The sequence below is a fragment of the Centroberyx gerrardi genome, chromosome 13 (genome assembly GCF_048128805.1).
Source record: "Centroberyx gerrardi isolate f3 chromosome 13, fCenGer3.hap1.cur.20231027, whole genome shotgun sequence".
NCBI lineage: Eukaryota > Metazoa > Chordata > Actinopteri > Beryciformes > Berycidae > Centroberyx > Centroberyx gerrardi.
The window spans coordinates 31,233,770-31,247,741 of record NC_136009.1 but is presented as its reverse complement, the minus strand read 5'-3'; the positions used below and the strand labels follow the sequence as shown (position 1 = coordinate 31,247,741).

Sequence of the window (13,972 nt, the reverse complement as noted above, 5' to 3'; positions counted from 1 at the left end):
CTCAGCAGGACTGTGGCTGGAGTCTGGTCTCAGTCTGATGCTGAGTCAGCTGATGTTTCCCTTTCATTTCCTGAAAGTAAACTTCAACCAAACAGCAGGCGGATCTCACAGAACCAATTATTCTGTTTGTTAATACCTCATGTGTCTGTCTGTCTGTCTGTCTGTCTGTCTGCTTGTCTGTCTGTCTGTCTGCTTGTCTGTCTGTCTGTCTGTCTGTCTGTCTGTCTGTCTGCTTGTCTGTCTGTCTGTCTGTCTGTCTGTCTGTCTGTCTGCCTGTCTGTCTGTCTGCCTGTCTGTCTGTCTGTCTGTCTCTCAGTCCAACAGACAGCCGGTCAGACTGAACCTGCTGACCTGTCAGGTCAAACCCAGCGGAGAGGACAAGAAATGCTTCGACCTGATCTCCCGTGAGTCTGCCTGTCTGTCTGTCTGTCTGTCTGCCTGTCTGTCTGTCTGTCTGCCTGTCTGTCTGCCTGCCTGTCTGTCTGATTTGATTGACAGGTCTGTGTGTGTTTGTCCCTGCAGATAATCGGACGTATCACTTCCAGGCTGAGGATGAGCAGGAGTTTGTCATGTGAGACACGGAGCGGCTTCTCTTCTGATCAGCTGACGATCAGCTGACAGTGGAATGTTGAAGTTCTGATGATCAAAGTTTATCTGAACTCACTTCAGTCTTCAGGATATGAAAATTGTTTTATGGTGAAACATTCCCAGGACAAACTCAAATTTGTTGAAAAATGTTTTTGTCGATGCTGAATTTGGAAGAAAATCCTGCGTTAATTAATTCAATTGATGGTGTGTGTGTGTGTGTGTGTGTGTGTGTGTGTGTGTGTGTGTGTGTGAGAGAGAGAGAGAGTTTAAATCCTAGATACACACTATAGGAACTCCTCTAGACTAAATAGAAATATCTGTGTGGTTCACTTCAAACTGGCCAAGTTCCCCATTAATTTACACCTCTGTGTGTGTGTGTGTGTGTGTGTGTGTCTCTGTGTGTGTGTGTGTGTGTGTGCAGCTGGGTGTCGGTGCTCACCAACAGTAAGGAGGAGGCTCTGAACGTGGCGTTTCAGGGCGGGGCTCAGAGCTCGGGGGTGGAGGAGGAGGAGGAGCTAACCAAGAGCATCATCGACGAGCTGCTGAGAGCGCCGGGCAACGACAGCTGCTGCGACTGTGGAGCCGCAGGTGAGTGTGTGTGTGTGTGTGTGTGTGTGTGTGTGTGTGGGAGAGAGAGACACACACACCAGAGATATTCAATATTTCTTCTGTTAACCTTTCTGTGTAAGGTTTCAACGTTTTTTAAAGAGAGTAAAATAAACTGAAGTAAAGCAAAAAAGGTAAACAAAACTAAACCTAAAGTAAAGTAAACTGGACTGAAGTGAAGTGAAGTGAGCTGAACTGAACTGAACTGAGCTGAACTGAACTGAACTGAACTGAACTGAACTGAACTGAACTGAGCTGAACTGAGCTGAACTGAGCTGAAGTGAACTGAACTGAGCTGAAGTGAAGTGAAGTGAAGTGAAGTGAAGTGAAGTGAAGTGAAGTGAAGTGAACTGAGCTGAACTGAACTGAACTGAACTGAACTGAACTGGACTGAAGTGAACTGGACTGGACTGAAGTGAACTGAACTGGACTGGACTGAACTGAACTGAACTGAACTGAACTGGACTGGACTGAAGTGAACTGAACTGGACTGGACTGATCTGGACTGGACTGAACTGCATGTTAGGGTTTATGTGGAGAAACCATCCTGTCTGTTACCGTGTCCTGGTCTGTCAGTGTGTACGGACTGACAGTGTTGGTGTGTACGGACTGACAGTGTGTACGGACTGACAGTGTGTACGGACTGACAGTGTGTACGGACTGACAGTGTCGGTGTGTACGGACTGACAGTGTGTACGGACTGACAGTGTGTACGGACTGACAGTGTGTACGGACTGACAGTGTGTACGGACTGACAGTGTGTACGGACTGACAGTGTGTACGGACTGACAGTGTCGGTGTGTACGGACTGACAGTGTGTACGGACTGACAGTGTCGGTGTGTACGGACTGACAGTGTCGGTGTGTACGGACTGACAGTGTGTACGGACTGACAGTGTGTACGGACTGACAGTGTCGGTGTGTACGGACTGACAGTGTGTACGGACTGACAGTGTGTACGGACTGACAGTGTGTACGTATTGACAGTGTCGGTGTGTAGGGACTGACAGTGTCGGTGTGTACGGACTGACAGTGTGTACGGACTGACAGTGTGTACGGACTGACAGTGTCGGTGTGTACGGACTGACAGTGTCAGTGTGTACGGACTGACAGTGTGTACGGACTGACAGTGTGTACGGACTGACAGTGTCGGTGTGTACGGACTGACAGTGTCGGTGTGTACGGACTGACAGTGTCAGTGTGTACGGACTGACAGTGTGTACGGACTGACAGTGTGTACGGACTGACAGTGTCGGTGTGTACGGACTGACAGTGTCGGTGTGTACGGACTGACAGTGTGTACGGACTGACAGTGTGTACGGACTGACAGTGTGGTGGTTTCTCTGCACATGCTCAGTTCATGTGGAAGCTGCTCACATGTAGCAGCTTGTAGTCCAGAAGTCTCACAGCTTCACTCTGTCTGATTGGTTCAGTTCATACAACCAGGGCCAGTCATAATGTTGTGTATTATATTATATATTTTCTAATATTTGTGTATATTCAGACCCCCGCTGGCTGTCCACTAACCTGGGGGTGCTGTTCTGTATATTATCTTATATTATATTTTGTATTATATTATATCACATTATATTATATTATATTACATTACATTACATTATATTATGTTATATTATATTATATTACATGACATTATATTATATTATGTTGTATTATATTGTGTTATCTACTCAGACCCCCGCTGGCTGTCCACTAACCTGGGGGTGCTGTTCTGTATCGAGTGCTCTGGGATCCACAGGGAGATGGGAGTTCACGTCTCCAGGATCCAGAGTCTGGAGCTGGACAAGCTGGGAACCTCCGAGCTGCTGGTACTGCCTGTCTGACTACCTGCCTGCCTGTCTGACTGACTACCTGCCTGTCTGACTGACTGTCTGTCTGTCTGTCTGTCTACCTGTCTGTCTGTCTGTCTGTCTGTCTGTCTGTCTGTCTGTCTGACTGACTACCTGCCTGTCTGACTACCTGTCTGTCTGTCTGTCTGTCTGTCTGTCTGTCTGACTGTCTGTCTGTCTGTCTGTCTGTCTGACCTCTCTCTTTGTTTATGTTTCTTCTTCTCTGCTCCTTCCTCCCCGTCAGCTTGCTAGGAATGTTGGGAACTGTAGTTTTAATGAGATCCTGGAGGCCAACCTGCCGTCTCCGTCTCCGAAGCCGTCGCCCTGCAGCGACATGTGAGTCCGGTTCAGAGTCCAGAGGAGTCCTGCAGTTCATATCTTGTCATGAATTAGAATGATTCCCAGAAGTCAAATCTTTATAAACAGATAATGAGTCCATCTGTCTAATCAGTTCTCAGCCTGACTGAATATTAATATTAATGTATTATTAATTTAATAATTAATAATATTAATTATTAAAGTTTGGTAGTTTTGGTGTAAAGTGACATCAGATGGACTTTTGCTTTAGCTGATGGTTTAATAAACTGATGGCTCACTGACTGTTTGGTTCTTTTTAAAAGAGTTTATTACACATTAATATAGTGCAATATAATATCCATCCCCCAATGATGCAGTCTCAGTCTGGGCCAATCAGGAGCCAGTATGTGTCTCTGTTTTGACCTGTAGCAGCAGCGCCCCCCTCAGGTCAGTTAGTGTTTTAAAAGCTGAAGTCCTGACACACGGACTCCCAGCGCCCCGCAGCCGACGGACCAATGAGACGCATCGTTACATTAAGTTTCAGTAAAATCCAGTCGGTGGCGTCTGAGATACTGTGACAGACAGGTCCGACCCTTAGTCCCGCCCCCGAGTTCACCATGGGGGACAAATAGGTCATTAGGTCATTTAAATATTAGGTCATGTTAATTAGGCCATTAAGTCATTTTAATATTAGATCATGTTAATTAGTTAATATAAATGCGTCATGCTGCTCTCCACGCTGTGCAGGACGGTGAGGAAGGAGTACATCAACGCCAAGTACATCGACCGCAGGTTCGCAAGGCGCACCGTCGCCACGGCGACCGGCAGGCTGGCCGAGCTGTACGAGGCGGTGCGATCCCGAGACCTGCTGTCAATCATCCAGCTGTACGCCGAGGGGGCGGAGCTTCTGGAGCCCCTCCCTGAGCCGGGCAAGGTTGGTCGGAGCTCACGCCCGTCATGCGTGTTGTTTGTAGCGTGTATAAGATCACAGTATCATGCATGTTGTTTATAACATGTTTACGTCGTGTTGTGGTTGTACGGACCGTCATGACCTGTGTGGTGTTGCTGTGTTCAGTAAACATGACGTGTTGCTCTGTGTTGGTGAGTGGGCGTGTTCAGTTAGCATGTTGTGTTGTCATGTTCAGTTAGTGTGTTGTTGTGTTCAGTTAGCGTGTTGAGTTGTGTTCAGTAAGCATGTTGAGTTGTGTTCAGTAAGCATGTTGTGTCTCTGCTGTCCAGGAAGCAGGAGAGACGGCGTTGCATCTCTCCGTCCGGACGGCTGATCTCTCCTCCCTGCACCTGGTCGACTTCCTGGTCCAGAACAGGTAGAAAACACTGTGTGTGTGTGTATGTGTGTGTGTGTGTTGTGCGTGTTGAACAGTGTGTTGTGTGTGTTGAACAGTGTGTGTGTGTGTTGAACAGTGTGTGTGTGTGTTGTGTGTGTGTGTTGAACAGTGTGTGTGTGTGTTGTGTGTTGAACAGTGTGTGTGTGTGTGTTGTGTGTTGAACAGTGTGTGTTGTGTGTTGAACAGTGTGTGTGTGTGTTGAACAGTGTGTGTGTTGTGTGTGTTGAACAGTGTGTGTGTTGTGTGTGTTGAACAGTGTGTGTGTTGAACAGTGTGTTGTGTGTTGATCAGCAGTGTGTGTGTGTGTGTGTGTGTGTGTGTGCAGTGGGAACCTGGATGGACAGACGGACCGGGGGAACACGGCTCTGCACTACTGCTGTCTGTACGACAAACAGCAGAGTCTCAGACTGCTGCTGAGAGGGAAACCAGACATCCACATCAGTAAGACTCAACACCTGAACACACTGAACACACTGAACACCCTGAACACACTGAACACACTGAACACCCTGAACACCCTGAACACACTGAACACACTGAACACCCTGAACACACTGAACACCCTGAACACACTGAACACCCTGAACACACTGAACACCCTGAACACCCTGAACACCCTGAACACACTGAACACACTGAACACACTGAACACCCTGAACACCCTGAACACACTGAACACACTGAACGCTCTGAACGCCCTGAACGCACTGAACGCCCTGAACACTCTGAACACACTGAACACACTGAACACACTGAACACCCTGAACACTCTGAACACACTGAACACACTGAACATCCTGAACACTCTGAACACACTGAACACACTGAACACACTGAACACCCTGAACACACTGAACACCCTGAACACCCTGAACACACTGAACGCTCTGAACGCTCTGAACGCCCTGAACGCACTGAACGCCCTGAACACCCTGAACACACTGAACACCCTGAACACTCTGAACACACTGAACACACTGAACACCCTGAACGCACTGAACGCACTGAACGCCCTGAACACACTGAACGCCCTGAACACACTGAACACACTGAACATCCTGAACACTCTGAACACACTGAACACCCTGAACACACTGAACATCCTGAACACTCTGAACACACTGAACACCCTGAACACACTGAACACACTGAACACACTGAACACACTGAACACCCTGAACACCCTGAACACACTGAACACCCTGAACACCCTGAACACCCTGAACACACTGAACACCCTGAACACACTGAACACACTGAACACCATGAACACACTGAACACACTGAACACCCTGAACACACTGAACACACTGAACACACTGAACACCATGAACACACTGAACACCCTGAACACACTGAACACCCTGAACACACTGAACACACTGAACATCCTGAACACTCTGAACACCCTGAACACACTGAACACCCTGAACACACTGAACACACTGAACACACTGAACACCATGAACACACTGAACACACTGAACACCCTGAACACCATGAACACACTGAACACCCTGAACACCCTGAACACCCTGAACACACTGAACACACTGAACACCATGAACACACTGAACACCCTGAACACACTGAACACACTGAACACCCTGAACACACTGAACACACTGAACACACTGAACACCATGAACACCCTGAACACACTGAACACACTGAACACCATGAACACACTGAACACCCTGAACACACTGAACACCCTGAACACACTGAACACACTGGGCTACACTGGGCTGGGCTAAGCTAGGCTAAGATACGCTAGGCTAAAGTAAGCTAGGCTAAGATACGCTAGGCTAAAGTAAGCTAGGCTAAGATACGCTAGGCTAAAGTAAGCTAGGCTAGGCACAGTGCTCCATTGAATGTTCAATTCAGTCACTTAAGGAAGTAGATTTCAAATTATCCAATCCAACAGTTTATTACAAGCTGTGTATGTCCTGTGTCCTCTCAGCCAATCAGAGCGGAGAGACGGCGCTGGACATCGCCCGGAGACTGAGGAACTCCCAGTGTGAAGAACCGGTAGGAACCAGAACCAGAACCAACCAGAACCTTACGTGTCCTTTTCCTGCTCCTTTTGTTCAGTTTTCTATGTATCAGTAACAGTAACTGCAGCACTATCAGCATATAGAGTACAATGTTAATGTGGCTAATACAAAGTACCATCTGTCAGTATTTTCTATATGTTTCATATGTTCTCTCTCTCTCTCCCCCTCTCTCTCTCTCTCTCCCCCCCCTCTCTCTCTCTCTCTCTCTCCTCCTCTCTCTCTCTGTCCCCCCCCCCCTCTCTCTCTCTCTCTCTCCCCCCCCCCTCTCTCTCTCTACCAGCTGATGGAGGCGGTGGCTGGCAGGTTTAATCCTCATGTTCATGTTGAATACGACTGGAACCTCCGACTGGACGAACTGGACGAGAGCGACGACGAACTGGACGACAAGGTCTCACACACACACACACACACACACTACATCATTTGTTAACTCAATGTGTCACGCTCGAAGTCTCAGACTCCACTGATCTGATTTTGGGTGAATGATGCGTCTCACCCAACCAGCCAATAAGGAAGTGGCTGGAAGCTGCAGTTCCTGTAACGTCCACTAGAGTCCGGCTCCAAAAAGACTCCAAACCGCCCAAATGCATTCAAGTCAATGGGACCACAGCTCAACTTCTCACTCAAAATATAAAGTCAATACATTTTTTTCGACAAGAGATTATTGTCTCAGCAGCTAATTTCACTTCTTCTAATATGTGTCCGTATGGCGATTTTCAAAATAATTGCGTCATTAACAGATATAACGGTTATAAAACGGGGTTGTTTTCAGAGTGATTGACAGGTCGCCTGTCCAGTGATCATCAGGTCGCCGATCACGGACCAATAGCGGGCGGAGCATGTTAGTTACTGATCGGTCCAGACAGCGGACGACATGTTTACTGTTGTCTTGTTTCTGTCAGACGACTGAAACACTATAAAAAAGAGATTTGATTTAGGGTCACAACATGCTAACTGCACAGAAATGACTGTTAGCCTTGGTTAGCCAGTTAGCATGTTGTGACCCTGGATCAGATCTCTTTTTATAGAGTTGCAGTCTGACAACAGAAACATCTGTCAGTCACAACAGCTGCACTGTTACACACTGTGGAGAGAACCGACCGATAACCTGCAGATACACCAACCATGTTTGTGAAAAGGGTTTATTCAAATACATAAACCTCTACCTCCCTCCTTCATTTCTCCTCTCTCTCCTCTTCTCCTCTTTCTGTCTTCTCTTCCACCTCTTCCTCTCTCTCCTCCTCCTTTCTGTCTTCTCTTCCACCTCCTCCTCTCTCTCCTCCTCCTCCTCAACTCTTTCTGTCTTCTCTTCCACCTCCTCCTCTCTCTCCTCCTCCTCCTCTCCTCTTTCTGTCTTCTCTTCCACCTCTTCCTCTCTCTCCTCCTCCTCCTCTCCTCTTTCTGTCTTCTCTTCCACCTCCTCCTCTCTCTCCTCCTCCTCCTCAACTCTTTCTGTCTTCTCTTCCACCTCCTCCTCTCTCTCCTCCTCCTCTCCTCTTTCTGTCTTCTCTTCCACCTCTTCCTCTCTCTCCTCCTCCTCCTCTCCTCTTTCTGTCTTCTCTTCCACCTCCTCCTGTCTCTCCTCCTCCTCCTCAACTCTTTATGTCTTCTCTTCCACCTCCTCCTCTCTCTCCTCCTCCTCCTCAACTCTTTCTGTCTTCTCTTCCACCTCCTCCTCTCTCTCCTCCTCCTCCTCAACTCTTTCTGTCTTCTCTTCCACCTCCTCCTCTCTCTCCTCCTCCTCCTCAACTCTTTCTGTCTTCTCTTCCACCTCCTCTCTCTCCTCCTCCTCTCCTCTTTCTGTCTTCTCTTCCACCTCCTCCTCTCTCTCCTCCTCCTCCTCTCCTCTTTCTGTCTTCTCTTCCACCTCCTCCTCTCTCTCCTCCTCCTCCTCTCCTCTTTCTGTCTTCTCTTCCACCTCTTCCTCTCTCTCCTCCTCCTCCTCTCCTCTTTCTGTCTTCTCTTCCACCTCCTCCTCTCTCTCCTCCTCCTCCTCAACTCTTTCTGTCTTCTCTTCCACCTCCTCCTCTCTCTCTCCTCCTCCTCTCCTCTTTCTGTCTTCTCTTCCACCTCTTCCTCTCTCTCCTCCTCCTCCTCTCCTCTTTCTGTCTTCTCTTCCACCTCCTCCTCTCTCTCCTCCTCCTCCTCAACTCTTTCTGTCTTCTCTTCCACCTCCTCCTCTCTCTCCTCCTCCTCCTCAACTCTTTCTGTCTTCTCTTCCACCTCTTCCTCTCTCTCCTCCTCCTCCTCAACTCTTTCTGTCTTCCCTTCCACCTCCTCCTCTCTCTCCTCCTCCTCCTCTCCTCTTTCTGACTTCTCTTCCACCTCCTCCTCTCTCTCCTCCTGCAGCCCAGTCCGGTGAAGAAGGAGCGTTCTCCTCGTCCTCAGAGTTTCTGTCACTCCTCCAGCGTTTCTCCTCAGGACAAGCTCTCCCTGCCGGGTTCCTTTGTTCCTCCTCACCGGGACAAGCAGCGTCTGTCCTACGGGGCGTTCGCCAACCCCGTCTACAGCACCTCCTCCGACACGCCTCCCTCCCCGGGGCCCGACTCCTCCGGAGCCCCGCCGGCCGCCAGGGGCCAGGGGAAAGGTACGAGGCTCCGGGGTTCAGACCAGTGGTTCCTAAACTGGGAGGAGGTTCCAGAGGGTTCTATGGGGCTTGAAGAGGTGCCGGGGGTTTTCGGAGGTGCTACAGGATTTCTTGAGGGGGTTCCAGAGGTCCAGGGATTCCTATAAGGGGTTTCAGGGGTCTGTGAGGAGATTTGTGAGGGTTTTAAGGGTCGTGTAGGCAGTTCAGGGGTTCTTGAGGGCGTTCCACGGAGCTTGAGGAGGTACCAGGGGTTCTTGAGGGTATTCCAGGAGTCTTTGGGGGGGTTCCAGGGAGCTTGAGGAGGTTCTAGGGATGTTTTACAGGGTTTCAGGGTTTCCTGAGGAGGAACCAGGGGCCCTTGACAGGTTCAAAGGTCCTTCAGAGGGTTCCATGGGTTCATGAAGATGTTTGCCACAGAGAAAAGGAATGAATGAATTTTGGCACAAAATATTGTCTGTTGGCAAGTTAATTCTGAAAGCAGCCTGGCTGCTGGTGAAGGTGATCTGGGAGTTGAGTCTGTTGACGAGAGTCACTGACATGACTGGAACTGTAATGTCTCCTCCCCCCACCCCCCTCCCCCAGGCCCGTCCGCCGGCCCGCCCACCTCCCTCCCCCTCACCTCCCAGACCAGCGGAGGAGGAGGAGGAGGAGGAGGAAGCTCCACCCTGAAGAAGAGACCCCCCCCCCCCCCCACCCGGACACAAGCGCACCCTGTCCGACCCGCCCAGCCCCGTCCTGCAGGGAGCGCAGGGGAAAGGTATGGGGGGGTGGGGGGTGGAGGGGGGGGGGGGATACGAATGTGTCAGTCAAAGCCAGTCTAACTTTTGACCGTTGACCTTTGACCCCTGGTGGAAATCTGTCTCCTTGTTTTCACACAGGAAGTGAGTCAGGAAACAGAACCTCACCTGCCAACAAGTTTGAAGGAATCCAGCAGCAGCAAAGGTACACACACACACGCACGCACACACACACACACACACACACACACACACACACACACACACAATCTATCTTTCTTTGAGCATTAGATTAAACTCTGTTCATCCTGTGGGGAAATTGGATCGTTACAGCAGCAAACAGTAACAGGACAGAGCAAAGAAAAATAACATGAATAAGAAAAGCGAAACACAACTGACCACTAGAACGTGTTAAGTAGAAATATATGAATGAAAAATCTGGAAAAATATGAATTACAGCATTATGAGTGTGCACAGTAACAACAGTAGAACATACTGACACAGAAAGGAATGAAAAACATAATTGAAAAAAGTAATGAATATAAATGAAAAAGATGTTCTGTATCTGTAATGAAGCTGACCTGTGACCTCTGACCTGTGACCTCTGACCTGTGACCTCTGTCTGTTCCAGCTCCACCACTAACACCAAGTCCACTCTGGGACCCCGGGTTCTGCCCAAACTGCCTCAGAAAGGTAACACTGCACTCTTCAGGATCCTGCTGGTCTGGAGTCCTGGTGTTTCCAGACGTGTTTCCAGCAGTGTATACAGCAGTGTGTCCAGCAGTGTGTACAGCAGTGTGTCCAGCAGTGTGTACAGCAGTGTGTCCAGCAGTGTGTACAGCAGTGTGTACAGCAGTGTGTACAGCAGTGTGTCCAGCAGTGTGTACAGCAGTGTGTACAGCAGTGTGTACAGCAGTGTATACAGCAGTGTGTCCAGCAGTGTGTACAGCAGTGTGTACAGCAGTGTGTACAGCAGTGTGTACAGCAGTGTGTCCAGCAGTGTATACAGCAGTGTGTACAGCAGTGTGTACAGCAGTGTGTACAGCAGTGTATACAGCAGTGTGTACAGCAGTGTGTACAGCAGTGTGTACAGCAGTGTGTACAGCAGTGTGTACAGCAGTGTGTGCAGCAGTGTGTATTCGGCTTGGCCGATATCGCGATATTTTCTGCAGTATTGAATATCAACAGACAGAGAAAATGGATGGATGATGGAAGTTAATTAACTTGCACTGAATCCAGTGGAAATAAGGACAGACATTAGAGCAGTGTTTTAGTATTATATCTCTCTCTTGTTTTCTCTCTCTCTGTCTCTCTCTCTCTCTCTCTCTCTCTCTCTCTGTCTCTCTCTCTGTCTCTCTCTCTCTCTCTCAGTGGCACTAAGGAAGATCGACACCATCCACCTCCCCTCTGTGGACAAACCCAGTCAGCCTCTGGATTTCCTGCAGAAACCTTCCTCCTCCTCTTCCTCCTCCTCCTCCTCCTCCCAGCCCGACTCCTCCCAGAAATCTCCTCCCTTCATCGACGCCTCCCCTAAGCCCCCCCTCACCCCCCTCACACCCCTCACCCCCCTCACCCCCGGAGACCCCGCCCACAGAGCCCCATTGGCTGAGAAGCCCCAGCTGTTTGACCTTCCCCCTAAACCCAGTCTGTCCGATCTTCCCCCGAAGCCTCAGCTGTGTGACCTCCCTCCCAAACCGCTCCTCAAAGACCTCCCCCCCAAACCGCCGCTCGCCGACCGGCCCGCCCGCACCCCCGCCCCTGCCGCCGCTGCCGCCGCCGCGGAGCCGCAGGGCTCCAAGACGGCGGCGGACGGCCGGTCGTCCGTCCATCAGGGGAAGCCGTCGCCCCGGCAGGCGAGCGAAGACGCCAACGGGACGCCGTCCGGCGCCGTGGAGATGCCCGTCCCTCTGCCGCGAAAAATCAACTCTGTGAGTTCAGGCTGTCGGGAGGTGGGAGGGGCCGACCAAACTAAACACCAAAATAAATAACAGACACATTTTGAGAAACTCTAATTACTGTTGTGTGCAGAAACTAAACTCCAAACCCAAACCTGTGTGAAGCCTGACATCTGATGATAAAAAGCTGCTGAAATGGCCATCTGCTATTGGCTGATCTTTGGTGCCGGGTGATGATGTCACCTTCTATAGAGTACAACAGGTGGTGACATCATCACCTGGTACCAAAGATCAGTCAATAGCAGATGGCAATTTCTGTAGCATGCTGATTCTTCAAACTCAGCATATTGATTTTCTACTCCAAGTTTCTGTAAAATTTATCAAAAGCTAAAACTAATTTTTATCCTTTCTGACTGAAAGTGTGAACGCAGTCGACTTCAATTCTAATTATCTAAGTGGAATGTAGGATAAAGTCTGAGGATGTTTTTATAAAGTATTTTTCTGAGGAGCAGTCCGGCCTTTAAGTCTCAGAGCTGAACCTCCTGAACCTCCTGGACGGAGCGTTCAGTGTCAGTCTGGTTTTTTGTGTTTCTCCAGGTGAAGAGGCGTTCAGTGTCAGTCTGGTTTTTTGTGTTTCTCCAGGTGAAGAGGCGTTCAGTGTCAGTCTGGTTTTTTGTGTTTCTCCAGGTGAAGAGGCGTTCAGTGTCAGTCTGGTTTTTTGTGTTTCTCCAGGTGAAGAGTAAAACCCGGCGGGTGAAAACGATCTACGACTGTCAGGCCGACAACGACGATGAGCTGACCTTCAGCGAGGGAGAGGTCATCATCGTCACCGGAGAGGAAGACCAGGAGTGGTGGGTAGGTAGAGCCGCGCTTCAGTATGAGAATATTAATGTTATATATAATAATATTATTATTATTATTATTATTATTGTTATAATAATAATAATACCAGCACCATAGCTCCTGCATCACATCACTAGCTTGCCTGGGAAGCTAAGCAGGTCTGGCTGTGGTTAGTCCTTGAATTGGAGACCAGCTGGTGCTGGAAGTGGTTTTGGAGGACCAGTACCAGGTGCTCTTCCCTCTGGTCTCATGAATAATATCCCCAGTGCCCCAGGGCAGAGACAGGGACTCTGTCCTGTGAGTGAGCACCGTCCTTCGGATGAGACGTTAAACCGAGGTCCTGACTCTGTGGTCAGTAAAGATCCCATCGGCACTCATCGCAGGAGTAGGGGTGTAACCCCGGTGCCCTGCCCAGAAAAAACAGGCCTTCCTTCCATCATGGCCACCTAATCATCCCTCGTTACCTAACTTTCAGTCCTCTACTCTCCACTGAGATAGCTGATGTGTGGTGAGCGCTCTGGTGCAAACTGGCTGCCGTGCATCTAATCTAATCTAGTATAGTCTAGTCTAATCTAGTCTAGTCTGTGTTGCCCATTCTTTAGTGTTGGTTGTCAAACCCCTGGTTCTGGGTCTTGTGTTTCAGATCGGGCACATCGAGGGCCAGCCGGACAGGAAGGGGGTCTTCCCCATGTCCTTCGTTCACATTCTGTCTGATTGACAGCCGGAGAGAGAGCGTGAGGCCGCCTCCCACTAGCACAAGCCCCGCCCCCCGGGCCTCACGCAGGACTGTGGGCGGAGTCATGTAAATAGCTGCTACAGAAGGAAGGAACCCGTACGAAGCCAGCCTCAGTTACTGAAGTCTCACTGTAAATACATTACTACGGTATTATCCTGCCGCCCGGTGTTACCATGGCGACCCAGCATGCACTGGGCCGGCCGTAGCCGCGCTCCAAAACCAACTGTGTATGCTGTAACTGTATGTAAATCTCTGTATGTCCTGTAAGCGTATCTATCTCTGTACATACATGTGCACAGCGACACGCGTGTTGATGTGTGCACATGTAGCTGCTGGTTGGTGTTTCAGTGTGAAGCTGCACTCATCTGACCAGCCTCAGCCTCTCTGAACAGCTGATGCTCAAAACAAGTGAGTAATACCTGCCAGTGAGGTGA

At 49.6% G+C, this 13,972-nt stretch overlaps 1 protein-coding gene across 1 annotated transcript in view; it reads left to right on the top strand.

The window, feature by feature from the left end:
- Positions 1 to 13,756, top strand: part of asap1a (ArfGAP with SH3 domain, ankyrin repeat and PH domain 1a) — a 27,204-nt gene extending 13,448 nt beyond the window's left edge. The window contains exons 12-27 of the mRNA XM_078287663.1: positions 317 to 404; positions 523 to 571; positions 1,010 to 1,176; positions 2,886 to 3,019; positions 3,285 to 3,376; positions 4,085 to 4,271; positions 4,577 to 4,662; positions 5,009 to 5,124; positions 6,647 to 6,714; positions 7,021 to 7,128; positions 9,090 to 9,327; positions 10,206 to 10,269; positions 10,696 to 10,757; positions 11,436 to 11,992; positions 12,692 to 12,814; positions 13,446 to 13,756. Coding sequence (XP_078143789.1) covers positions 317 to 404; positions 523 to 571; positions 1,010 to 1,176; positions 2,886 to 3,019; positions 3,285 to 3,376; positions 4,085 to 4,271; positions 4,577 to 4,662; positions 5,009 to 5,124; positions 6,647 to 6,714; positions 7,021 to 7,128; positions 9,090 to 9,327; positions 10,206 to 10,269; positions 10,696 to 10,757; positions 11,436 to 11,992; positions 12,692 to 12,814; positions 13,446 to 13,520 — 2,214 coding nt within the window. The 3' untranslated portion in view covers positions 13,521 to 13,756. The remainder of the gene's footprint in view (positions 1 to 316; positions 405 to 522; positions 572 to 1,009; positions 1,177 to 2,885; positions 3,020 to 3,284; positions 3,377 to 4,084; positions 4,272 to 4,576; positions 4,663 to 5,008; positions 5,125 to 6,646; positions 6,715 to 7,020; positions 7,129 to 9,089; positions 9,328 to 10,205; positions 10,270 to 10,695; positions 10,758 to 11,435; positions 11,993 to 12,691; positions 12,815 to 13,445) is intronic.
- Positions 13,757 to 13,972: the final 216 nt, after the last annotated feature.